Source organism: Ammospiza nelsoni, chromosome 1, assembly GCF_027579445.1.
Source record: "Ammospiza nelsoni isolate bAmmNel1 chromosome 1, bAmmNel1.pri, whole genome shotgun sequence".
In the NCBI taxonomy this organism is placed as follows: Eukaryota; Metazoa; Chordata; class Aves; order Passeriformes; family Passerellidae; genus Ammospiza; species Ammospiza nelsoni.
Genome location: NC_080633.1, coordinates 28,981,569 through 29,007,415, shown reverse-complemented (window position 1 = coordinate 29,007,415; position 25,847 = coordinate 28,981,569). Strand labels below are relative to the sequence as shown.

Genomic DNA, 25,847 nt, shown 5'->3' with positions numbered 1-25,847 from the left:
CCTCAGAAGTCCTGACCTTGGTAGGTCCTGGCACCACTACACCAAAAATTCTCCTAGATCCGGTGTATAGGTGCTGCCAAATTCTGTCCACAAAACCTTGAAATTATGTCATCCTCGTAGAAATAAAAATTGCTTTCTATGATTCAATGAAAAAAAAAAAAAAAAAGAAAAAGAACAAAAAAAAACCTACCCCAAACCCACCAACCAAACACGCCCAACAAAAAAAGCCAAACCGAGAGCACCCGTGAGCCCCGAGATGCCACCAGCTCCGGACAAAACGGTACCAAGTGTCTCTGGTCGCGCTCACTCCGGGCGCCCGCGGCGCTTTGCGAGGCAGCTCTGCCGCCAGAAAGGGCGCGCGTGTGCGCGGGGGGCGCCTTTCGCTTTACGGAGTCAGGCGGGCGAAACTTTTTCTTTAAATAATTTAAATTTTGTGAATGGAAGGGGTTGCCCTGCCGCCCGGGGGGGCGCAGGGGGCACGGCGTGCCCGCGGCGGGATCCCGGCGGGCCCCGGGCGCCGCTTCCGAGGCGCTGCCCCGCGGGCCGGGGCCGCGGCCGGAGTCGCCCCCCGCGGGGCCGGGCGGGGCGGCGGGGCCGGGGCGGGCGGGCCGCGGCGATCGGCGATCCGGCGGGGGGCGCGGGGAGCCAATGGGCGGCGGGGATCCGCCGGCGCGGCTCGGGGGCCCCTGGAGGAGGAGGAGAGGAAAAACCACGGGATCGAGCTCTGTCAGTGGCGCTCGCGGCTTCCAAGGGGGAAGTGCCGGGGAATAATTAATGTTTTTATTAAATTTGGAGGGAATTTTTTTGCAGCCGATCGCCGCGCGTGGCCTTCAGGTGGGTCTTCCCCCGCAACTTTGCCCGCCGCCCCGCAGGATTGCGCGGCGGCGGTGGGGCTGCGGGAGCGATCCTGTGGGAGAAGGTGGCTGGTGCGCGGGGCGGGGGGGCCGTGTCTGTGCGTGCGTGTGTCTGTCTGTCTGTGTGTGTGTGTGTGTGTGTGAGGGCGGTGAGTGCGTGGCCGCCGGGCGCCGCCGCCGCCGCGAGGTGCGCGGCGAGCCCCGCGTTCGCCATTACGAGTTGAGCACACGCTGCGAGAGCCGGGGCTGCCGGCGGCGCGGATCGCCCGCGGGCGCGGCGCGCAGTGTAAATAAAGCCCTGCCTCCCGCCCCGCCGGCCGCCGCCGCCGCCGAGGGCTTGTGCTCCGCGCTTTGCTGGCAGGAGCGTGTAACCCAGGTGAAGGCAGAGAAGGGAGGGTTGTTTTTATGAATGGGACTCTTTGAGATTAATTAGGTATGCAAATGCAAGCAGTTCATTCATGCTGTCTCTCTTTTTTTTTTTTTTTTTTTTTTTTTTTTTTTTTTTTTTTTTAATCTAAAAGCCATCTTGTATTCCCCTCTAGGCTGATTGGAGTCCAGATCCCGAGGAAATCTCCAGATCAAATGCCCAGTAAATAAAAAACACTGAGCTAAGACTCGTGGAAGAGCTGCAGAATGGATGGATTTTATGACCAGCAAGTGCCTTACATGGTCACCAATGTGAGTGATCAGTTCAAAGTTGGTGTTTATAAACTTGACTCCGACTTATTTCTGTGGGGGAGTTTTACAGACACAGTCTCTGCTTTGTTACGGCTGTAGGGGCGACTCTTCATCTGGGAGCTTTGCTTGCAAGATGAGCCTATCTTCTTAGTTATTGCGATAAAGCATCGTGTTCTTTTAAAGACAGTTTTGGGATGATTAAAAAATCATGCACATGATTAGCGGATGAGGGAGGCGAGAGCAGCAGCAGCTGCATTCAAAGTTTCTGGCTGCGTTTGCCTGCAACGTTCAAAAGAATGAAGTTGAGGCAAACATTAACCTTTTTTTTTCCCCTCTCTGTTTTTTTGTTTTTTTTTTTTTTTTCTTTCAGGACTTTGCAAACAATTTTATAAGTAACGCAGGGAAACAAAGCAATCTATTATAATTTCATGTCTGGGTTCTCCTGCATAGCTTATGCTATGGGGATTTATGGGCTATTGTGTAGGTTTCTATACTTTAGATGCTAAAAATACGATTGGCATTGTGTTGCTGCTTGAGCACATTATATATGTATTGTACAAATAGATGCCTACATAGATAGATAGAAATGTGTTGCATTTAGATATAGGACTATTTGGGAGGATATTAGGTGCTCAGCAATATTTTTTGTTAGAAATTGAAGGCTGGCAAGAAGTCCCTGTTTGAAAATATAAAAATTTACGCCAACTTTGCATATTCCTGATTAATTAAAAAAGCCCAAAACAAACCCAACCAAATCTCAAACCTCAGATTTCTAAAGTAACTGATCTTTCCTGTTTATAGAATCCGCGTGGGAGAAACTGTAATGAGAGACCGACAAATGTCAGGAAAAGAAAATTCATTAACAGAGACCTGGCTCATGATTCAGAAGGTGAGGGCTTGTTGTTCCCCCCCCACCCCCCCCTTTTCTTACTAATGCAGAGAAGCTTTTTGAGAGCTCTTTATTTATTTATTTTGGAGATAAATATATCTAGATCAATCTGAATAAACAAGACAAGAAAACTACATTTACTAATGCAAAACAAACTGGCAAAGGCAATAAATTTATTAAGTTGAAAGTCTTTCCTTCACTTACCCTGTTGCATTTTGTGCACATGTGGCACACGGATGTCATGCACTGAGGACAAGCCTTTGCGGCATCTGACACAAGTCATGGCACCTGGGTTTTCACCATCAAGCCTCTTCATATTTAGGGCAGTCTTCATCCCTCCCATCTTTTAACGTCCTTTTCCCTGGTATATCTTCACTAGTGGTAGCAGGAGTGAGAGAATTTGGGTGTGGAGATTTGATTTTCACCAGCTTTGCTGTGTAGTCAGGGCTCTGGTGCCTGCTGGCCTGTTTCTCTTGTTGTATGACACTGACAGGGTTAAAAATCCAGGGAATTTCGATTAAGAGAACCCAGGGTGGAGAAAGTTTTGGAGGCCCAAAGGTTTGTAACTTAGTCCCATCAGTAGCCACCCAGGACTGTAGCTGTTAACACTTCTTTAGGTTACAAGGGCTGTGTTATGCTACGCCTACAGCCCAGAAAGTACACGAGACCTACAGGAAGATATGTAGAGGCCTATAACTTACCCCTATGTAAATCTTATCAGGGTAAGAACACACTGACACACTTTTCAAAGTCCATACTTGCCTGGAAAAGTAGATTAAAAAAAAAGCAACTTTCTGATTTTCAGTTAAATCATTTCCCAATGTGCATGTAGGGTATCAGTACACAGGATAAATGAATAGCCTCTGTCACTTAGGTATATGTAAATAGTTATCTGTCAGCATTCATAAAAGAGGAAGTCTCTCTCAAAATACAGTAAATTAAAAATAAACCATTTGTTAGTTCAAATATCCTACTTAGTCTTGGCAAACAGAATTTTCGTAACTGAGTTTCTGAGGCTTGCAAGTAAGCTGAATGCTGCTCTGCTTTACACCCATCATAAGTACCTGATTTCAGTGCATTGCAAAAGATAAGCTGCTGCAAAATTCAGTCCATGAAGAAGGTGGTTTTAGTTTTAAAGAAGTACAGTGAGTACAGCATAGAGGAAATAGTGGTGGTTCTCATATCATATGAAGTAAAACATTAGGGGAAGTACAAAAGATTTCCCATTTCTCTTTGCTATTGCAGCATCTCAGGTCACGGCTTCAGAATTTTTATATGATAGTTATGACCCTACTATTAAAAATTCTCAGTTGTTGCTCAGGCAGAACTGTGGAAGTCCAAGCAAGCTTTATCTGGGGCAGATATTACAGGAGGAGGCCTGAATTGTATAAGAAGAAATTGTTCACCTGTAAGAAATGTTACGATTTTTAACTTTTCTATGTGTTGCTGAATGAGCCTTTTATACTACAGAGCTCTGTTAAGATTCTGGTTATTATTTCAGGAGCTGAAAATACAGTAAGTGCTTGGGGTTTTTTTTAATAGGTGTAGAAAAATCAGTAACTGATGCCTCAGAATGCCTGCTTTTTCTGTGCACTTGACTGCCAAACCAGAATTGATGTATATTGCTCTTAAGGAAAAATATATTTTTGAACCTATTTTAATCTTTTGAAGAGATAAAATTTTATCCATGTCTTTATCTTTTTGCAGAACTCTTTCAAGATCTGAGCCAATTACAGGAGACATGGCTTGCAGAAGGTAAGGGAAAAAACTGCTTGTAAAAAGAGGAAAAACAACTCTGGAGGGGAAAAAAAAAGTCCTGAACTTGCTGTCTTAATGTTCAGCCCAATTAATTGAGCTCTAAAAGAGCCACCTCATGTGTCATGCATACATTAGAGCCTCTGATGAGTTTGTCTTTGGGGACTCTGGGGCTGCTCTACCCAGTGTCATCACAAATTACCAGGAGAAATTGCTTCCAGCTCACAATCACATCTGCTTTTGGCAAGAACTAATGCACCAAGACTTCAAGTTCTAAGCCTCTGTTCAGATTTTAATTGCAATTGATCAGGTTTATATTATTGTACCTCGAGAGACTACATACAGCCAGAACTGGGCTTGCTGTTTCCTTTTCAGCAGCACATATAATTATTTGGTGTTCTGGTGGAGTACTTTTCTGATGGCAGAAATTAGTTTCTCTGGGTTCATCGGGACGGGATGCTTCAAGATTTAAGTGCAAGTGTCTTCTTTCCACCTTGTTCACAACACAGAACATTAGGTGTGTATGAAATGCTTAACCAGTACTTTTTCTTTCTTTTTTTTTTTTTTCAGAAACCTGTAAATATTTTGCATGTTATTTTTGTCTTTGTATTTGTAGTTGTGAGATTCTCTACCGGGTGATTAGAAAACTAACATCGGTCTGTTTTACACATGCATGCTCTTTTAAGTACTTCAGATAATCTTGCAGAGCACATTCTAGTGAAGAGAAAAGGTTTAAGAACAATAATGTACAAATCTGAATTTCGAGCAGTTGTTGAGATATTCATTTAACAGTAACAAAAATGAGCTGCTGCAATAGAACTTTAACAAGTTGCAAGGTACATTTTTGCTTGTTCAAGTCTATTTGTTTTCAGCAACATTTTCTGATTTTTTTTTCTTTGATATTTGCAGTACTGTTTATTTGAAGCATAAAGATTTTTTTGCATTATCTCTTCTCAATATTTCTGGTCAGTTTTTTATGTAAACTTGTGCATCTGAAATAGACATAAATTTGATGCAAGTTAAAATAATCTCTCCAGATTCATCCTGATTTAAATGAATGTGAGTATTCACATATGTTTAAGTTTTTTCCTGGACAGGACTATGTATAGCTGTTTATAGAAGAGTTGTTCTGTGTTTGATTTTTTTGGTTTGGTTTTTTTTTTGTTGTTGTTGTTGGGGTTTTTTTGGTTTTTGATTTTTTTGTTTTGTTTAGTTTTTGTTTTAAAGGAGGGATGTTGGGGTGAAATGCTTGCTGTTAGTGTTCATAGAAAGGGAAATATTGCTGACTGCTTATTTATACCCTGATTCTGTTTTAACAGCTTTTTGTGGGGTTTCTTTACCTATTAGTAAGTTGTGGGGTAATGTTTATTTTGATGACATTTTTATTCTGCTAGTGTTAGTTTTACTATGGGGTTATTCTGTGTATAATCAAAAACCCCTCCTGAAATGAATGAACAGAGGATATATTTTTATGAACTAATAAAATTCTTCCCTAATAACTGAAAACAGGCTGTCCTGAACTGAGATAATTTTTGTAGTATAATGGTCAGCTGTAGCTGTCTCCCTGTGGTGATTTTCCTAAGGATCTCTTTACATTGTATCATCTCATTCATGATAGCAATCAGAAACACGTTAAAGTGCTACTCAAAAGATACTACATTTTAATTTAGAGGTTGACTTTCAGATTGATTGTTTCACTGGCATGGATGGTTTTATTTCTGAAAAATGGTTAAATTTCTTTGATCTTAAGTCAGAAAAAATGCAGGCAGATTCATAATGCATGTGCAGATAATAATGGAAGTTTGAAAAATAATGCAGAATTTAAAACTGAAATTTGATCACTTCCATAGGTACATAAATTAATGTAATGGCAATTTTTTTTCTGAAGGCACTGCTTATTTTAGACTAGAATCATTTGTTTGAGAGCCTTTTAACCTCTTTATCAGAGAGTATTTCACTGACTAAATTTAGATAGGTTTGAGAGACAAGGTGTCTAGTCCCATGTCAGCTAGGTTGAAAAGCCTTTATAAAGGCAGATAAAATAATCTGGGAAATATTTAAAAATGAAAAAAAAAGTTCCTTTTTTTTTACATAGCAGAAAGAAATAAACCTAAATAACACTATTTGTCCACATTATATTTCAACTAAATATTACAGGTTTTGCAGTGTTCTAGAAATACTTTTAGAAATCTCTGTTTCGGGCCATGCCGTGGTTTGAGCTGTTTCATGAAACAAACTTTGCACAGCTTTTCATAAGGCTAAACTAAAACTGAAATAAAAAGTTAAGATGACAACATCAAATATTGAACTATTAGCTTCATCCCAAAGTTTTATCGAAAAAAATAAAAAACCACCCTTAACAACTTCTGTTGCTCCTTATAATATGCTGGTGTTTGAGGGCATTGTAGCTCTGCTCAAATGTCTATATGGATGAGCTTAGCCAGGAAACAGATTTTGAAATCAGACTTGTTTACCCACTGCTAGATGTGTCCATTTATGTTCTTCTGGACCTTCCTAGGCTAGAAGTCTGCCAATTTGGCAGCATCACTACTGTTTACATATTTCTTTTCATAGTGCTCTGGAGCCAGGGAAATGACCATGAAATTTTAAAACATCTTGACCCTTTTTAAGAAAAGCAGTGGCAGCTGACCAGGTTTCTCCCGCAAGTTCAGATCCCCACTGGGGTGTAACCAGGTCAAAAATATACTTACTTGTTAGGAGAAGAAAGTGAGTTGCATTTTATGACACACAAAAATAATGCTTGTGGATTTTTCTTTGTTTTGCTTTTCTTGACGCTGTCCTTATTGCATCACATATTTTAGCCTGAAGATTTTTACAGCTAGTGTCACCTGTGACAAGTTGGTGGTAAACAAGTAAACAGAAAATATGTGTATTCTTTTCCTCTTGAAAATGGTGGGAGGTTCACTTGTATTAAAGAATTAATCCAAATGTAAACAATTTGTGTAACCTGTTTAATATTTTATTACTACATAATTAACAAGCTGAATACTACTTACAGAGAGCTCACAAATGTATTCCACTAGCTGCATAGTAGATTTTTATGGAAATGAGTTTTACTTCTTATTCTGTGTAGTATTATATACGTAAGAAAGACTCTAAATTATTTTGATGTAAAACAACTCTAAGATTGCTCTGTGTCAATTGTTATGCAAGACAGAAGATAGAGTATAACAGTTTTCTCATGCTAGAAATTGAAAATGGGAAGCCTTTTATAATTTTTTCAATGTTCAACCTTGAAATAGTTAAACTTGCCTATTGCTAATCAAGACAAATGTTATTTGGATTTTATCATGTATATTTAAATAACTCAGTGGCAACATTTTGACATGATAATACTATTAAATGACTTTATTGATTCCATGTGTTTGGAATCAGATTGGTTCTGTCAGGTAGCAATTGTTTGGTGACTTGAAAAAAGTGGTTAAAATATTAATCTAATGTTATCTTGTCATGGTAACTCTACCTACTTGTGGAACAAAATGTAGAGAGAACAAATTGTTAGTGAGTGTCTCCTTTGTATGGTGAAAGCATTTGGTTTTGGGGAATACTAGATTAACAAAGAACTCAAATTTTTTAAAAATATTATTTAGACACTAATTTCTCCTACAGCTTGTTTAAGATACATAAAAGGCATCCCAAGTGAAGACAAATAATAAATTTATACGCTAGATCTGCTTCTTGGAGCAAGTTAATAAGCTTTTCAGATGGCAATACACTAAAAACTAAAATATAACATTCTTTGTGTGATTTGTAAAACATACAAAAAGATTAAGTAAACAGAAAGGGGTCTGAAATAACTGCTACTGGTATCGGGTTCGTGCCTCTACCGCAACTCTGCTAAATTGAGGGGATGGCTTCTTCAGCTACTGGTATTCAGAAGCCACTTCTTAGTATCTGAAAGTAAGCAATTTCTCTCAAATAATTATTGGCCAGCTTTGGAATGAACTTGAGGAAATAAGTTTCTTCCCTCTGTTCTCCTGATGTGAAGGTCTCACCATGTTGCAGTGATGTCTAAGCAAGTGTTGACTTGTCATTTGTTTCTTGAATGAGGAGGTGTGAAAGGAAATAGTTTCTAGGTCTTGAAGAATTGCTTTTAATAAAAGAGAGTACTGGATTTTCAAATATTAGTCTAGTTGGAGTGGCTTTGTTTAATCTGGCTAACTAGCTTTTTTCTCCCAAAAAGTTGTAAAATTTAGCCAGTGCAAGGCAGATGGTATGTAGCCACATTCAAGAACTGTCCATATTTTTATAGGAGCAGTAAGAGTCAAGAAATTGTAATTTAGTACCTCCATGACTGAAATCTGCCTGACAGGAAGAAACACTTTTAAAAGAAGTGAAAACACTTTCAGTTTGTAATACAGAGAATATCTTATTCTCTTTTTTTTTTTTTGTGGACTCCAGTGATCTGATAGATTTGATTTTCTAATACAGCTCATGATCATAAATATCTGCACTAAAAAAAAGAACAGTTAGATTAGGCAAAAATGAAGGAAAGGGATGTTATTAAAATAAAAATCCAAAAGAAATAAACTCACCAAAAATCTACAAGTCTGAAAGGCTGCGTAGCAATAAACTTTTCCGTGTTTTTCTTGTTTGCTAGTAAAGTAAATAATTTTATTCAAAATCATAATTTTCAAATGTGGACAGGGTTTTGCTAACCATGAGGCATGTAGCAAAATACTAAATGTGAGAACTCCTTTTAAAACTAACTTTTTTTCTCATTTTTAGTATAGCAGCAAATGAAGAGCAGATTCTGCAAACCCATCTTCATATTCCTAGGGATTATTCACATAAGGAAGAATTTTGAGATCTGGAACTAGTTTTGAAGTGCATTTAAGTTTATTAGTCTGAGCATCTCACGTTATGTAAAAAGGGTTTGGGGTTGTTTTGACAGCAAATCTAGTGCTTATGGGTAATAATTTTTTTTACCATCTTGAAATTTATCACTGTTTTACCTTCCCAATGCTTCTTTGTTAGAAACAGTTGTTCTCGTGGAAAAAGTACAGCCACGAACCAACACCCCCCCACCCCAGCTCTTGCAGAATACTTACAATTTAGCCAATCTTTCAGATATTCAGAACTGACAATGAATCAAAGAAAACTCAATAGATCCATTACTTTTGAAGCTCAAAGTCTTATTTTAGCTAAGGCCAAAATACTACTGCTCATATAGAATTTCCTGTCAATTTCAATTTCTTTTGCCACTTTGAATAAATGATGGATATTTTAAAGCTAATTGCTCTTAGCTCTAAAAGTGAAGCATGAGGTCAGAGCACACAGTACCGCAGGAAGTGTTCTGCTACCCAAAATAAAGTTTTAAGTGAAGCATTTTCAGCTTCTTGTTTTTCTGGACAGTTTCCAGTTTGGTTTTTTTTTTTTTTTTTAAACAAGAACACCTTTCTCTGGAGTGCAGCTGAGCTTTTGGAAGCAGTTTGTGAGTGGGAGAAGGAAGAGTTAAGTTTAAGCCCTTTAGAGTTTGCTTAACTTTTCATTTATTAAATAACGTTCCTCAGCAGGTCTGTGCTGCATCTTGAGACAAAGCAGTGAAATCACTGTGTTTATGCCTAAAGTTCAAGTTTACTTTGCTGTAGCTTTCTGGAAGGGTGTGACATGAAAAGCTTGTGGTTGGGGCCACATGGTTCATGCTGGACTGTGTTTTTGTGAATGGAGGCAGAACTCCAGTTCTGACTGCTTGTCTTGAGGAATTGCTTCGGAGATCAGCTGTCTCATTCACTGGCAGAAAGAATGACTCATACATCTTCTGCCTTGTTTGGCTCCAGGTCATTGTTACAGTGGATAGAGCTGGTTTTAATTAAATATTAACTCCTTTTGTCCTGGATGCTTGTTAATGGGGACTTTTTGTTTACTTGCAATGAAAGCAAGCTAACAGGCCAGAGTTCTAAACTTTTTTTTTCCCTCCAAATTGCTTTCCCTTTGCAAAATGAGCCGTCAGTTCAGCCTTTCAAAGAGTGTTTAAAGCTTTAAAAACTACAAACAAGCATTAAGTATTTTTGTGCTGTGAATGTTTGCATATCTCAGTAGGTAGTGAAACTGTAAAACCTAAACTGATAACATCTTCAAGATCGTCATTTAAATTTCTGCATGCTTTCCAAATCCTCTTGAGACATTATAGCTATAGTCAGAAGGAAAAAAAAACTTTTGGTAATATTCTAGGCTGAGTTGGATAGCTTATGCTGCAGATGTTGTCTGCTTCAGGAGTCTGAGACTTGATGGCTCTGAATGTGGAATGAACTCATGTAGCTGCTTCTGCTATAAGCAGTAAAAGCCACGTGCTTAATATCCTTCAAAACCTTTTATCAGCCTTTTGGAATATACTTGCCTTCTCAGACCCCCTTAATTAAGTAGCTCAAGGAAATGTTCTCATTCAGATGGGTGATCATTTCAGATATCTTTTTTCAATTTCCCTCTGAATGGCAAAGTAAAAAGAAAAGTTTTGCTGATTTCTGCATTGTGTCTTGTGTATGTTAACAGAAGCTTTTATAGTGGCCTTGCTAAGTTGCAGTATTTATGAATAAAAGAGGAAATGAATGGCCATGTAGATAAATGTGTAGACAGTTGTGACACTGCAAGTTACATTTTCCTTTCAGACATTCATGTTGAAGCGTCTTTACCTGCCTATTTAATTTGCTGCAAAATCTACCTGTGATTATCCAAAATCCAGGTAGAAAAGCCCTCCTCTGCTTGAGCGATGGGATGATGTGTCCCGATGATGCAGCATCTCACAGCGAGATGCTGGTGGAAGGAGCCTCTGCATGACGATGAGTGCTTGTGTTTCAGCAGGATGAGCGTACGCAATTTCAGTTTTGCTAGTTTAGGAATAATATCAGATTAAGTGAAAGAAATAAGTACTCATTTCCACCAGTTAGCAGGTCCTTTTAATTTCTCCATATAGGCTTATGGGTTCATTTCTAAGGTACTTATGCTACTAAATTTGCATTCCAGTTGGAGATGCATGTTCCTAGTTTGAATGTTTTGCTTGCTGTTATTTGTTATATTTATATTTGGTAGGGTTTTAAATACTCTTTAACTTGCATTGTTCCTTTCTCTACAGAGGCTTTTAAGGCTATGTTAATATTGCATTTAAAGTAAATTTTGACAGCATAGTCTCCACCTGTTTCTAAAGTGCCGATAAAATGATGCGCTCCGTCTCTATTAAATACGCCTTCATAAATTTTGGAGATCCATGAATAAAGTACATTATTCTTGTTTACTCCATAAACAAGAGCAAATCAGTGGTAATGGCAGTAATGTAGTAGTTTCTATGACAGTTCAACCAGATATATTTTATTTTTTTCATAGAGTACTATGCCTGGGAAAAAAAAGGACCTTACTTACTGATATATACATAAATCTCTACAGCGGATTTTTTTTCTGGACTAAGTCAAATTAAACTGATAAAACCAGAATGAAGCACTGGTGAAGCTGTCCAGTGCACGGAGGATGCTCTCTGGAAAGTTATATGAGATTTCTATCCCTGTTCTGCAACCACTAAATGTAGCCTCTTTATTTAAACAGAAGGGGGTTTTGTTTTCTTTGAGGCTTTCAAAGATATCTTAGATTCACAAATTTATATATATATATATATATCTCTACATATACATGTGTATATGAAATGCAGGTGCATGTTAAAAAATTAATCCTGCTAGTCTCCCTGCTGCATTTGAAAATGGTGTGTGGCTTAAGAAAAATGTGTGGGATGTGTCTTCTGTAAACAAGTGACTTGATTCAATTACTTTAACTCTGAGTGTACTCACAGATGCTTCAAAAACAAGTGGACTTATCAGAAATCTTAGGTACTGATTTCTAAGTAGAAGACCTTGATTTCATAATGAGATTTTTCTGTGACAATCAAATAGTTGGCATTTTTGTAAGGAAAATGCCAAACATTCACGTGTAGTCAATTGCATGAAATGTCAGAAATTGTGGAGTGTTAATATTTGGGCTCATTCTGTCCCTGAGTTCATTCTTAGTAAAACTTGTGTGGTTTCTCTAGAAGAAAGAGAAATTGAATACATCAAAATACTGGGTATATTTGGGTTGGTAGTGTTTTATACAACTTCAAATTTTGAGGAGCCAATATGTCCTCAGAGGTACTGGTTTATTATAAAAGGATGAGTTACTGTCAGGTTTGATTTTGTTCAGTTTTTTTTTTTTAATTAGAAACCCGAACAACAAAGCAACAGTAGCTGTGCTTTTTTTTTTCAAAGTAAGGCTAATTACACTTAGTGTATTTATCTCACACTCCTTTTCAAATCTGTATTTGCACATTTCCAAGGTCATTTGCTTTTAAGGGGTATTTGCTGCAATTAAGACAGTAGGATTTTAATTTTATTTTAAAACCCAGAACAAATAATTTTTCAGTATTATGAGCCTGATTCTGAACTCTTTACCCAGGAAAAAAACTTCCAGTTAAGTCATTAGAAATATTTCCTGAGTAAAGGAGTGGAGGTCTGGTCCATGAAGAGCAGTGTAATGCACATTCAAAATAATTGTGAGTAATTTTAATTAAATATATATTTTTAATTCAAATTATATAAAAACTAGTAGAAATTGCACATATATAATGGGGAATATGCATTTCCTATACTAGAAAATGTTCTGAAGGGCACGAAAGTCACATTTTATCAATTAACATATTTGAGAACATTTGATAATCACAGTTTCGATAAAAGATTATATAAGCAGCATTTACCTTTCAAATGTTATTGGGTAACCAGATCATGGCAGATGTTAACTTTTAATTAAGATAGTATGAATTATTTGCTTGTCTTTGGACAAGAACTGTGGAAAGCATTTTTAAACGGGAATTTTACGCAGCTTTGCTGCGGCGATTCCAGTTGGTGTGGATGTTGAGGAAAAGATGACAAAGTTAAGAGAAGATTAGCTGGATCTCTCTTGGTGTACCAGAAACAGTCATGCTCTGAGGACGCCGCTTCTGTGTAATGTTCTGCAGTTATTTGAATGTATTCATCTATAATAAACGTTTAGTGCTATTTCAGCTTAAATGGTTTAAATGAGTTTACCACACAGTTTGAGAGATGGATAATGTCTTAGATATACAACGAAAAGGAAATGTGGTACCAGAGGAGCAAAATTATCTATCAGCAGACCGTGAAATGATTGTATTTAATAGCTCAGGTTTGTGATGGAAGTTTCCTAAAAGCAAAGACGATCTTACAAAAGGCAAATGGATGTTAGTCGTGATTTTTGTTTTAACTAAATCTTTTTTGATGTCTGAAATGTTGTAATTGAACTAGAAATTCTGTGGTCTGGTAAAATAGTTCTTTTTGAATATTTAAAACAATAACAGAAAATCCCTACTGTGTTGGCTGACTGCCACAAACAATTGGAATCACTTTTAAGTAAGCCAAAGGTGTCGTAGTTTCGGGTTAAAGAAGCATTGGTGTTAATCAGTGGGATTTGGTTTTATGTGGAACTTGATGTGCAGATATTTTGAAAATAAGCACTGATGAGTTTTACCAGTGGCTTGGTAGGTCCAGATCCTGGTACAGGGAGTGAGGCAGGGCCAGTGAGTCCCCACATCCTCCCATTCCCATTGTTCTGTGCCAGGACTTCTCTGGACTCACGCTGCACCACACAGCTTCACCCCAGGGCTTATCTGATATTAAAATGATGCGCTTGCCTGATTTTCATACCCAACAATGAAGAAACAAAAAATCATAATTTTAAATTTGACTGTGCTTTAAATTAAGCACAAGAGTCTTTATTTATGCTTTAATGGCTTATTTTAATTCTTGGTTTTTGTTTGTTTTGTTTTTGTTTTCCTTTCTTCAGCTCAGGTACCTGACAATGATGAGCAGTTTGTGCCAGACTATCAGGCTGAAAGTTGTAAGTATACTACAAATCATCACTTTCTTGAAATATACATATTTGTATATTTATATCTGCATCTTCATATTTGTTATTTATTTTGTCATCTGTGGTCATGTGATAGCTCCTTTTGCTGATCGGTGACATCAGTGTGATGAGTAGATAAAGCAAGCGGCATTTTGATGTGCAGCCAAAAGAACTTCTTTGGGCTGAAGGTATAACCTTTAGCATGGGGCCCTTCCCTGTCATTTCCACCCACAGCCCCAGGGAAGCACGGAAATCTTAGGTTGTGGAGGTGGAAGGAGTTTCTTTGTCTGTAGAGTGTGCAGAGGAGCTTTTTAGCCAGCACAGATCAGATACTGTGGGACGGAGGATGCATCTCTGCTGAGCAGAAGTCAGGCTGCTCGACACGTTTTGTGTATGAAAGAATAAATAAAATTCTCCACGTAATCAGTCAAATACAGCCACAGCTGAAGCATTCTAAAGTTGTCTTAGCATGTAGCATTTTCTTGCTCAAACAATATTTTCCTTTGAGTTAATTGGTGAGAACAGGAGTTATGTTAAGCTGGTTGCTTTGCATTGTTTTCTACTTAGTTAACAAGAGTCTGAACTTATTTTTATCAGCCTGTACCCCTCAAGTCTTGCCTTTACCTATTAAAATGCTCCTATTCTGTTAAATGCTGGCTCCATTTTGCTGTACCTGATGTTCTGTGGTATTGGGTGATTGCAAGGGCATAGCATGAGAAACGTCTGACAGTCACAGGCTTCTTGGAGCTTCTTTTTGTAGTTCTGTTCTTCATAGCAAGGCTTCTCCCCATCATCAGAGGTCTGTTCTAAACAGTGTCTGCTGATTGCAGCAGAACACATGGTAGCTTTTCCATTTTGCTAAATAACTTAAATAGTTTATCCTATTGGAGTGAATTACTGCAGTTCACTAAACCAGATAGCTGTTAAACATGGCATTCATATACTGAAATATTAAGATTAATATAGAGAGATTAGGAAGAATTGCATTTAAATTGTCTTTAAACAAAAAAAAAAAATCACACTTACTGAATTTTCCTATAAATCTTTTAGATTATTTTTCCAGTTATTAAGTAGCTGTTTTAAGAAGAATTAATTGAGAGTATTCATAACAGCATTTTGTGAGGCAAAAAAAAGCCCACACTTTTTTTTTAATCCCCTGGAATTGTTGCTGTGCAGGATAGTATCCCTGCACGGCAACAATTTAAATTAGTTTTTCTGTCAAAGTTCCTGTACATATGCTAACCAACAATTGTGGTCACTTTTAAACTTTGAAAATTGCCTTTTATAACAGAGGTTTTGTTTTTTTACCTCTGTCTTCAAAGACTTTTTAAAAAAAATTAAATTATAATACAAAAGAGAGAACAATCTATACATTGAAAATCAGATATGTTACTTTACATACGGATCTGTGTCCAAATATAGTCATTCATGCGTATGCCTTTGTGTAAGAGTACAAAGTTCAACTGGCGCTTCTATTAACCCACAATTATCGTTACACAACAAGTCAATGATTCTTGGAAAATAATTTGTGGACTATGAAAAGCCCTATTGAAGCTGGCCACTGCTTTTAGTGATAAAGAAATTCTCCTAATATGGCTATTTTATTAATGCTGTTGTGTTTCAAAGTTCCTTAGCCACAGCTTACACAGTATTATCAAAGGAACATTTATTTCTTCATTTCAGTTGGTTTCTTTATCTTAAGTAAAGGTCAGGAGAGCTTCCTGGAGAGTTACTCTGGCAAAGGTTATGGAGTTTCAGACATATACTTGGATATAATGTATGTAGCTGTGGGCTCTGCAAAACAGGAACAGAGATCAACATAACCAAAGCCATGGGGAAATTACTGCTGCAGAAGTAGCACAATTGTGACTGTTTTCTCTAGATCCAAGCCTGCCTTCAAACTCCATTATAATGACTTGCTCTATATAGTCTATAACTGTGCAGTACTGAGCCCATTACTGGCAGCAGTCTGGCAGAAGCACTTGATTTCCTTTTTTTTAAATCTATTTAAATTTATTTTATTTTATTTATTTTAATTTCTATTTTTACATGGGAGAGAATGGACAAGCTGTCATAGATTTAGTGTTTAATACATTTAATTGAGGCAAATGTGAAGAAGAACGGAAGTGTATGAATGAAGGGGTTGCAGCCACTTTAGTTTAAAGGCATCTAAACTAAACTGTGCTTTGCTACAGAAATAAGGGTGTGTATGTGATGTGCAAAGCGTGTAAATAAAACAGAAGTGTTCCAGTGAAACAGTTACAATCTGCAGTCCAGGTAGAAAAAATAATGACATTTTATTTATAGCTTCATTGCTTGAGAAAGGGGCTTTAAAGCCGAGACAGATCTGTGCTGTTAAATTGAAAGTTGTGATGTTAAATTGAAACATTAAAAGGAGACTTAAGAAGCTTCAGTAACAGTGGCAGTTTTGGAAGAGTGTGGTGAAAATTTTCTTGCCTAGAAATCACCAGCTTGGTGATCTGAAGAAATCAGCTCTTGAAACAAGATGTGGAAGATAGTGGAGGAGCTGATATGCCAAGATCATGTGCTGCGTCCTAGCACTGAGCAGGATTGAATGCCCCTTAAAGTGCTGTGGCTTTTGCCTTTATTATCTGTAATAATGATTTTAACTAGTGAAACTGCACTGGTATTAGTAACTAGGGGAAACATTTAGTTTAGATTAGATATACAGTCCACTTTGTTCACTCAGGGATTTAACTTCAAAGCTAGCTTGGGCCCATGAATATTTCAATTATGACTTGCTATTAAACTTCAATCACTTTTTGAAAAGCAAACATAATGTGTGTATTTATAGTTAGGTGTGGGCTTTAGATATTATGGGTGAGATCAACAGCCAGCATAACTTCATGTGGTATTATTGACGTTATTGGAATTACGCACATTTCTATTAGCTAAGGATCCAGCATGTCAAGCTTTAAGCTGTTTAAAAGTAAAATTTGTTTTGTTACTCCTTTATGGTTTCTGGAAAGAGGCCCTTCCTACTGTAAGAATCTTAGTAATTCTTATTTACTGCACTTTCAAACCTTAATTTTTTGTCATCATAGTCCCATCTTCTCTTACTCTTTTATTAAATATTTTTAACTTGGCATATCTATCACAAAGAACCTTTTTGTAATTTTATTTAGAGTGAGTGGAATTTAGAGTAGATAACAACTAGCTTGTTTGGCTGAAATTTGAGAAACAAAATGCAGTTTCTTGTACCTTTCTACTTTCTGTGAGCACTGAAATTCTTGAGTTCTAGGAGGCAACAATGTGTATAAAAACTTTTTTTTGTTTGAAATGATACTGGAAAAATATTGAATTGCATATTAAATAGTGTCATTTTCTTAGTTTTTCAATTTCATTTCATTCTCACAAGAAATAAAAGTTCCACAGAAAGAGTGAGGAATCTTCTACAGGCTTTTTCCCAAAAATTCTGTTTTAGGCAGGTTGGTTTTGTCTCTTTCTGAATCTGCTTCTGTAATGCAGTTCACTTGTTTGCTGAACATTCAAGTAACGTCCTAATGACTATTCTTTAACAATAACATGAAAAGTTGTGTAAAGCAAAGATGTAAAAATCTGTTTGCTCTAAAAAGGTTTTGGTGTGGTCTTTTAATCAACATACTTCATGTGACACTTTTTCCTAATTCTTACCCAATTCATAAAACCTAATTAAGCTTTTTTTCCCTCCATGTAGAGTCAGTATTCACATTTGGAGAAGGGTGACCTGTGTTAACTTCCTCAGATAAGGTTTCCTATTGTTTCAAGTCCATTTTCATATACTGAGGAGGAGCCAGATCCTGAACTGGTTGTAATCAGTGGCAAGGCTTTCAGATACTGTAGAACAGCAAGGACTTTCCACTCCAGGAGCAAAAATGAATAAAGTGTTCAGTTTTCTTGAAGTCAATAGCTGTTGAGGTGAAGATTACTTGCTCCCATTGTTTGGATGGTTTCTGTGACAGACACAAGAGGAAGTAGGTAGGATTTGCTGATGTTTAAAAGATGTAGTTGGCAAAGAAAACTTGGTATTGTCAACAAAACACTGAATTGTAACGCGACCTTGGTACAGTTGGTTATGAATGGGGATTACTCGGCACCAAACTTGATTGCCTGGTGTCTTAATAGTATAATCATGGTTTATTTTGTTTTAATAATATGTATTTGCATGGATCTACTTTTTCAGAGTTTTCTTTTTTTTATTTCTTTTGCCCTGAAATGTTAGTTATGTAGTTAAAATTAAGCATAAATTCTACGTTTTGGCTTTTATTTGCTAAGGAGTTTCTGTTAATGAGGATTTGTCTTGTGCTTCACCTTCTTGATCATTTTCCTTCCTTCTTGTTTATTTTGTTCCTGTATTGTTTCCGAGATCATCACAGCCTTACCTTACCACTGCCAAGGGGTAAATGTTAGTGTTAGACCACAGCTGTTGACAGTAAATGGGAAGGGCTGGCTGTAAAAATCCATGCTTCTCCACGTCTGATTAAACTTTAAGATAGAAAAAAATACTTTTTTTAGTAGTGATTTTGTCACTGATCTTTCATGACCTTTATTCTTTCTCTTACTTCTTTTTTTGTTCCTCCAGGTTTAGTAAAGGGGCGCTTTCAATGTAGATGCCAGGAATCTTAAATTATTCAGGGATGTGCTTTTTAGATGCTCTGCTTCAATCTTTAAAAGCCTGTTAAAGAGAGATTCTTTACATAGGCTTCAGGTAGCTGTATTCTTCTGTCATTTTAACTAATGGTGTAGGATATTCCAAATGCAGTTTAAATGAGGAAAAGCTTTAATATTTATTTATATATTTGCAGCATACAAAGGAATTCTTTTTTTACATTACCATATTAAAAATGCTTCTTTTGGTTTATTTTCTTTCTCTTTCTTTCTGTGATTTAAATTTCAAAAGTGAATTTCAGAATTAGAAGAGCATTTTCTGCTTGCTTTAGTATGGCAAGAGCTGGTGAGAAATTGACAGAGGTTAATTTTCCCTTCTTTTGACATATTTTGGAGAAGAAACCCCACACAATAAAGGTAGAAAACACCAGCATACTAGGAGTTCTGACAGGTCTACTGGAGTCAAAATGAGGTATATTTACTGGTATTAGTTTTGGTTTTCATGCAGAATAGTTTAATTTTGCAGCTTCTAGAAGAGATTTTTGTGGACTAAAAAAAAATGTCATCTTTTTAACGTGATGATTCACTTCATAGGCAGCTGGTAGTCATGTCTTGGTAGTGCACAATGTTCTAGAAATTACAGTTGGTAGCGTTTTGGTTGTGGCAAATTGCACACACCAGCATCTTTTCAGTGTTTTTATTTTTTTTTTTTTGAGATTTATTTTTTTTTATTTTATTATGCCTTTAGTTAGAGTCTGTGTGTCTGGAATAACATTTTTTTTGAGTGTAGCTCTGCAAGTGTGGTGCTACAGCAGGCAGTCTGACAAATATCCTGCAAGGTGGTGCTACTTATTCCTGGTGCTGAGCTATTCCCTGGTAGGGCTTTTGCTGCAGCTGTGTTTTGTTTCTTGCCACTTGTCTTGAAACTACTTCCTTCCATAGGTCAGATATTGTCAAATACAGAGACATTTGCTTACTTCTTTTAGTGCATGCCCCACTGTGATGGATTCTTTCTCAAGGGCTGTGAGAGTCGGGGCTCTGTGGTTTGTTCCTGCCTTTAGCTTTGCATGACCTTGGGCATGTTGCTTAACATCTTTGTTTCTGGTTTGAAGTAGGTACAGAAATGCATGTATCACTCTGCTGTGAGATACACAGCTTTCTTAATGATCACTTATCTGGAGATCTCAAAAGCATTTTACAAAGACAGTCCAGTGCAATTGCTGTTGTAAGAGCTGGAGAGGTCAGACTGAGGAGTCGATGCTGACCACCTTATCTCCCTTCATAGTTGCCTTAGATAGCCTTGCTTCTTTCATTGTATCCCTGAGCACTTGTTTCCTTTGTTTAAAGCCGACTGAAACTGTTACCACCTGTTAACTTTCCTTTTTCTTTTCCAATTTTTTTTTCCTTAATTCACATTCAAAAGAAATTAGGATTTGGTGTCTTTCAGAAAACTCATTTTGTAGCTCATTGATGGGCATTAGCCTGTGCTAATAAGGGTTTTGGTTTTCTTCTTTTTCCTCTAGAAGATTATTGGAAATATTTAAATCTGCCATATACTTGTGACCATAATTGCAAGATTTGATTCTTGAAAAAGTTTTACTGTGAGGGAGAGTGTCGACTGTAATGCCTTTAACTTGTGATCTTAATAGTAGAGAATTTGTGGGCTTGCTTTGATTTTAATAAGCAGTTTTTGCTTATTTGCTTATCTGCTTGTATTTTTATACTAAATTTCCAGCTTTGAAGGTGCAAAGATTTGAGATTCTCCGGGATTGCAGTAGTGGTAATGTCTCACAGATTATGTAAATACTTGTGGTGGCAGTAGCCCTGTGAAACAAATTAGAAGACCCCCATCAAGAACGCAGCTTTTGATTTTTAAAACTTCTAAAGCGGAAGCTTTCTTTCAGAGTGCCCAGCTGGCTGTGATGTGAATTTTACTGGTAATGGAAAGGTACCTCTGGGCATCCACAGAGACAGCAGACACCCCATGCAGACCGGTTTAACTGCCCAGGACCAGTGTGAAGCTGATGGTCTCCAGCAGTGTGGGCATGGGGGAGCCCAGGCAGCTGGACAGGGCTCTTCCTGCGGGGTTTTGTGCCCCTGTCTGCCCACTGCCCTTCCACTGCCATGTCCCTGCTCATCCAAGCTGAGTTAGTTTCCTTTCCTTCAGCCCTGTCCTTGTCTGCTGCTTTATTGCAGATTAAAGGCTTGGGTTGCATGTGAAGGTTATCAGCTAATGAATAAACTTCAGTCATCCTGTCCTGTGATAAATCTGTCTCCTAGATCAAAGATGAAGCATGTAGACCTTTTTCCTTTCAAATGGTAATTTCTTAAGGCTGTCAGGTCACTTCCTAACGACTGTTTACATGAAAACAAAAACATTAAACATATTTTATTCAAAATGTTGAATTCTCAGATTTGAAAAAACCTTCTATTTCCTCTCTGAGGGAGCCTCCCCTCCTTCCTTCTGTGGAAGTCTCGTCTGTGGAAATACAAGTGATCCTCACATTGTAACTTGTGGTCAGGGCAATATTTTCTTAGGACTACCATTATTTCTGTTACAAACCAGACAGTTGTTAATTTCATCAGGAGTATGTGTACGTATTAGAACATTTTTTCACTTCCAGTTGTATTAAAATGTGCATAAACCTCTTTTAGCTGTATTTTCACACTGAAGCCAAGCAAGGCAGACCAAAGGGTCTTTGTGATTCTATTTTGATACAAAACCCTTATTCTAAAGCTCCTTTCCATGCAGTGTTTTTGCAAAATGAGTTTTGTATTTCAAGAGCAGTGTAAATACTGATTTGAAAATCTATAAGCTCTGGAATGGTCTAAAATAAGGAGGCAGTCTGCAAGCTGAGTTCATCCACTTTATATATCACATATGTTTCTTTACATAAAATGTGTTTGCGGTCTGTATAATTTTTTATCTTTTTATTTCTGCTTGCTGCCTCAGCAACTGGAGATAGAAATCAGGCTCTCCTACAGAGTGCTGTGAAGTTTTCGAGTGATATAGCAGTTAAAAAAAGGAGGAGAGAGTGAAACTCCTCAAGACGTCAGTTCAGCACTGACATGCTTAACACACATTTGTGTCACATAGGACAGAGGTAGCCCTCTGTAAGCTCACAAGAAAAATAGCCCTTGTTTCAGGTTCTGAGTCCTTTTGTTTTCGTCCTGTGCATTTCAGTACTGGGAAGTAGATACAGTGAAGCCATTTATAAGCTGATCAATATGCAAAAATTATTATATTTATTAATTCTTTTGAAATTTAGAAGTCATCAGTGTTTTTTTTTTTTTTAGGAATGGTCTAAACCTAGTCTAAACTTGTAAATGGAAAACTGATTATTTTATCAAGGCGTGTGCTTGTCTTTTCCCTGAGAAGGATTATTTTCTTTTCCCTTCACTTATTCTTCATTCTCTTTGTCTTCAAGACATTACTCTTACCAGTTCCTGGATTCTAGTATGACCTTGATGAGGTGAATGGAGAAGTGAACTGTTTTGGTAAAGGATATCTTTATTCTTATGTATTTATTTCTTCTGTAAGCTGAGGATTATGCATGTTAGAAAAGAGTGAATCATTAGCAGCTTTATTTCTGGTTGTCTTTTTTCCTGTGGCTGTTTATGAACTTATTCAGCAAATGTGGTTGCCAGTAAGTTAATGTAGTGAAATATTTTCTAGCAGTGACATTTACTGCCGAGTCCTGCAGTCACCGAATAGGAAGGTTACTGACTGGCCAGGTTTTTGTCTTTGAATTTATATATTATGAGTCGTCATCAAGGACATTTGAAAAATTACATGTGCAAAAACAATTCCCAGTCTTGCTAATTTGGTCCTCTTTGCTCAAAGGTTGTTTCCTTTCTGCTTATAATGTATACCTAGAAAAGATAAACAGTTTAATTATTTTTTAATACTCTGTCTTCATGCTGTAACTGAATGCAATGTTTCCTTACTTAACAATCTGTTAAAAATTTCACACGGCCAAAGCAATACGAGAAATGGAGACAGCAAGGACTTTTTAAACTGTCAGTATTCTGTAAAGCCAAAAAGTTTCAAGCATTTTGCATTAGAATTTGGGAGCTAGATTAATAAAAGTCTATATAGTCAGTGTGTGTGTGTGAATATATATATATATGTATACATGCATATAGGAAATACAACATGTAATTGTCAGTCTAACTGATTGTATGCACTTATAAAATAATCATAAAACTTTAGGAATGCTTGGCTTCAGAAAGCATCAGGAAGTGTATTAGTAATGTATGTTCAGCGAGTCTCACATACATTAGGAATGCTTTAAGTAGCAGCAGAAGCCTTAAATATCCATGCTGAGCACGAGCACCTGGTTGCAGGTGGTCAAGCTTCCACTGGCTCCAGAAAGAGCACTTTGCTAAGAGTCTTTGAAAATCGGCCCACTTAAATATAGTCTTGACTTTATGTTCCCAGACGTAACCACTTCTGACAATGGCTTCTTTGTTTCCCTGTTGAATCAGTGATAAAAATTGTGAGCTGAATTTTACTGTTGACTTATTTCAGTGGCCCGCACCTTTTCCACTGGAGACTGCAGGTTTTGCAGTAGTGAAGTAGAGAATTAGATTCCAGCCTTGCTTGAATGATTTGTAAAAGCGATCTGTTAGAGTTATTACTGGTGAACATTTGTGAAAATTGAACATTGAAGCATGGAGGGCACATGTATTTAGAGTGGTGACAGTCCCTTTCTCCACATGATGTAAACAAACATCCCATTAACTACCCTGACTTAGTGTTGTTTTATGAATATATACTTATTGTTAAAGGCAAAATTGAATTAAAAATAATCTCAAAATGCAGTTTTGTTCAGTTTTAGTGCCTAACATTGAGAGCCGCTAAAATAAAAACAAATTGTAAATAATCTTTTAAATTAGTGCTTTAATTCATGCTAGAGAGCACTCAGTGTAGAGTCCATTTCATTATTTATTGTTTTCTCTTACTTTTGCATATACTTGAGCAGCTATCTGACAAGCATGATTATCCTTAAGGATAATCTTTTATTAGGATGCTCTTGTATTATGAGGATATTCCTGTTTTTATAGGGATACAAACTGACGCATTGGTTATGGCTCCTGAGGCTGAGCTACTTCTAACTAGAATCAATCTTCTGACACTGGTTGTTTGGATTATGGCAGAACCAACAATTAAATCCAGTTTCTTTCACATTTTGTCCAGCTGCAAGAACAAGATTGGTGGCCCTCACATTTATAGATGGCTGTTAGCTCTTTGCATGAATACATCAGAAAAGAACAACAAAGATAATAATTATACTGATGTAACTTGAAACTTTTCCTTAAGAGGTGAGATGAGGCAGAATCAGTTCCAGTTTGTTTTCTGCTGTGGGCATCTTTCCTAAATATCAAGGTGATGATACCTTTAAAACAATAAATAGAAAATACAAAATTGTTAATTTTACAGTTTATTGTTATGTTTGGTAAAAATGCTTGTTATAGTTTCCAGAGTTTTCTTCATAATTTTGTTTCTATAAAACTATTTAAATCCAGACCTGAAATGTCAAAATGCATAGTTATCTGAAGTGGAAAGTGTGCATGTGTGTGTATGTGTAAAATGCTGGGATATTATTGGGTATTTTAGTAATGGAAACTACGCAATGCTTAGCCATTACCTCTCACAATTTAAATTAAATTTTGAAAATTGTTGCAAATGGAGATCCTGTCCTCAGAAAAGCACACAGACCCTGATATAGTGGCCAGCTCTTCTCTTTGCATTTAACTTTATTGATAATTCCCAGGTAGGAATACAATTTAAGTTTTCTCCCAGGCTTGATTTTACATTAAGAACTTCCTCTTTAGCAGAAGCTCTAAAGGTGGATTGCCTCTTTTTGCACCGTGCCTGGGAGCCTTTGGAGCCAGATACATTATCAGTAGCTGTAGGAACAAGTGCCCCGATCTCCTCCCTGGATTTTAACAAAGCAAATGCAGGTGAAGAGCAGCCCTGTTTCTCTGTGTGGATGTGGAGGTAGCAGATGCAATGTAGAGGGATTAAAAATTCTTTGAAATTTTTTTTTTCCCTCCCTATAATCATCTTCAGCTATCCACATGTTTTAGTTCAATTGCTACAGAACCCAGCTGGTTGAATTTTATTAGGTTACCACTTCCTCCTCGAGAGAGCCCTAAGCTTCTGTTTATTTTGGGGGCAGGGAGAGCTCCTGGTCCTGCCTCACCTGCTCTCCTCAGACATCAAAGTGAGCCAGTTCACTCCTCCTAGCTTAATCCTTCCCTTCTCCCTCCCGCCAATGTTCTGCAAATTTCCTTGTATTCTTCCCAGTAATCCAGTGCCCCTGGTATTAGTCAGCAGGTTCACTTTTACCCTGGAGGTACCTGCTAGGAGGCAGAGACCCTCTGGCAGCACTTTCCACTCGACTGCCTGCAGCTGTGAGTCTCCTACAGCTGGACAGGTAAATTGTCTGGAAAGGAAGGAGAGCACTTCAGGAAGGGGACATAAATTGGAATAAAACAGTGCCTGTGACAGCATTTCTGTGGGATTGCTTCTTTTGGAGGTTGAGAAACTGTCTCGGTAACTGCAGCTCCTGCTGCCTGAAAATACCTTCCAGACAATTCTTAACGGGAAAGTGAAAATCTTTTGGGGATAGAGGCAAAGAGGGATCAACTAACCACAGTTGTGCCAAAATGTTCCATGCTTGAGGGTAGAAGAGTAGAGACAGTTTTCTAATACTGTGTGGCAGTTCAGCCAGGTCGCAGCTGCCCAAATACACTGTCAGTTTATGACAAAGGACCTATAGTGCCTTACCTAGGTATTTACTAGAAGCCTCTGGAAAAGTTTGCCTTGGAATTGGTCTACCTTTGCATTTTAGTGAGTAGGTTATCTTTTATTGATATTTACTGAAAGTTACTCCCCCTACCCCCCCAGTCTAGTGGCTTACCCTTTTGGGTGGGCTTTTTACTTGTTGTTATACTGAATATACTCAGTGAATATACTATGAAGTTTTTGACTGACATGGTCCTTTGGAATGAGAAGCAAAGTGGCTACAAATATCTGAATTATCTCAGTGGTGCCTTCAGGACTTCCAGTGTCAGAAGGCTGCAGGTGTACCCTCAGTAACTAATGAGCATTTCAGAAATTGCATCTTCACAGATAAGCAAATCAGGGATATCTT

General features: G+C 37.6%; 1 protein-coding gene across 3 annotated transcripts in view; it reads left to right on the top strand.

Moving 5' to 3' along the window:
• The first annotated feature begins 656 nt into the window (after positions 1-656).
• ETV1 (ETS variant transcription factor 1) overlaps positions 657-25,847 on the top strand; it is a 66,255-nt gene continuing 41,064 nt past the window's right edge. The window contains exons 1-5 of one of the 3 annotated variants that reach the window (XM_059475761.1): positions 657-834; positions 1,397-1,532; positions 2,334-2,421; positions 4,129-4,176; positions 14,014-14,067. In XM_059475761.1, coding sequence (XP_059331744.1) covers positions 1,488-1,532; positions 2,334-2,421; positions 4,129-4,176; positions 14,014-14,067 — 235 coding nt within the window. In that variant the 5' untranslated portion in view covers positions 657-834; positions 1,397-1,487. Of the gene's footprint in view, positions 835-1,375; positions 1,533-2,333; positions 2,422-4,128; positions 4,177-4,525; positions 4,694-14,013; positions 14,068-25,847 lie in introns of those variants that run through there. The other 2 variants (XM_059475770.1, XM_059475779.1) reach the window with 2 other exon arrangements.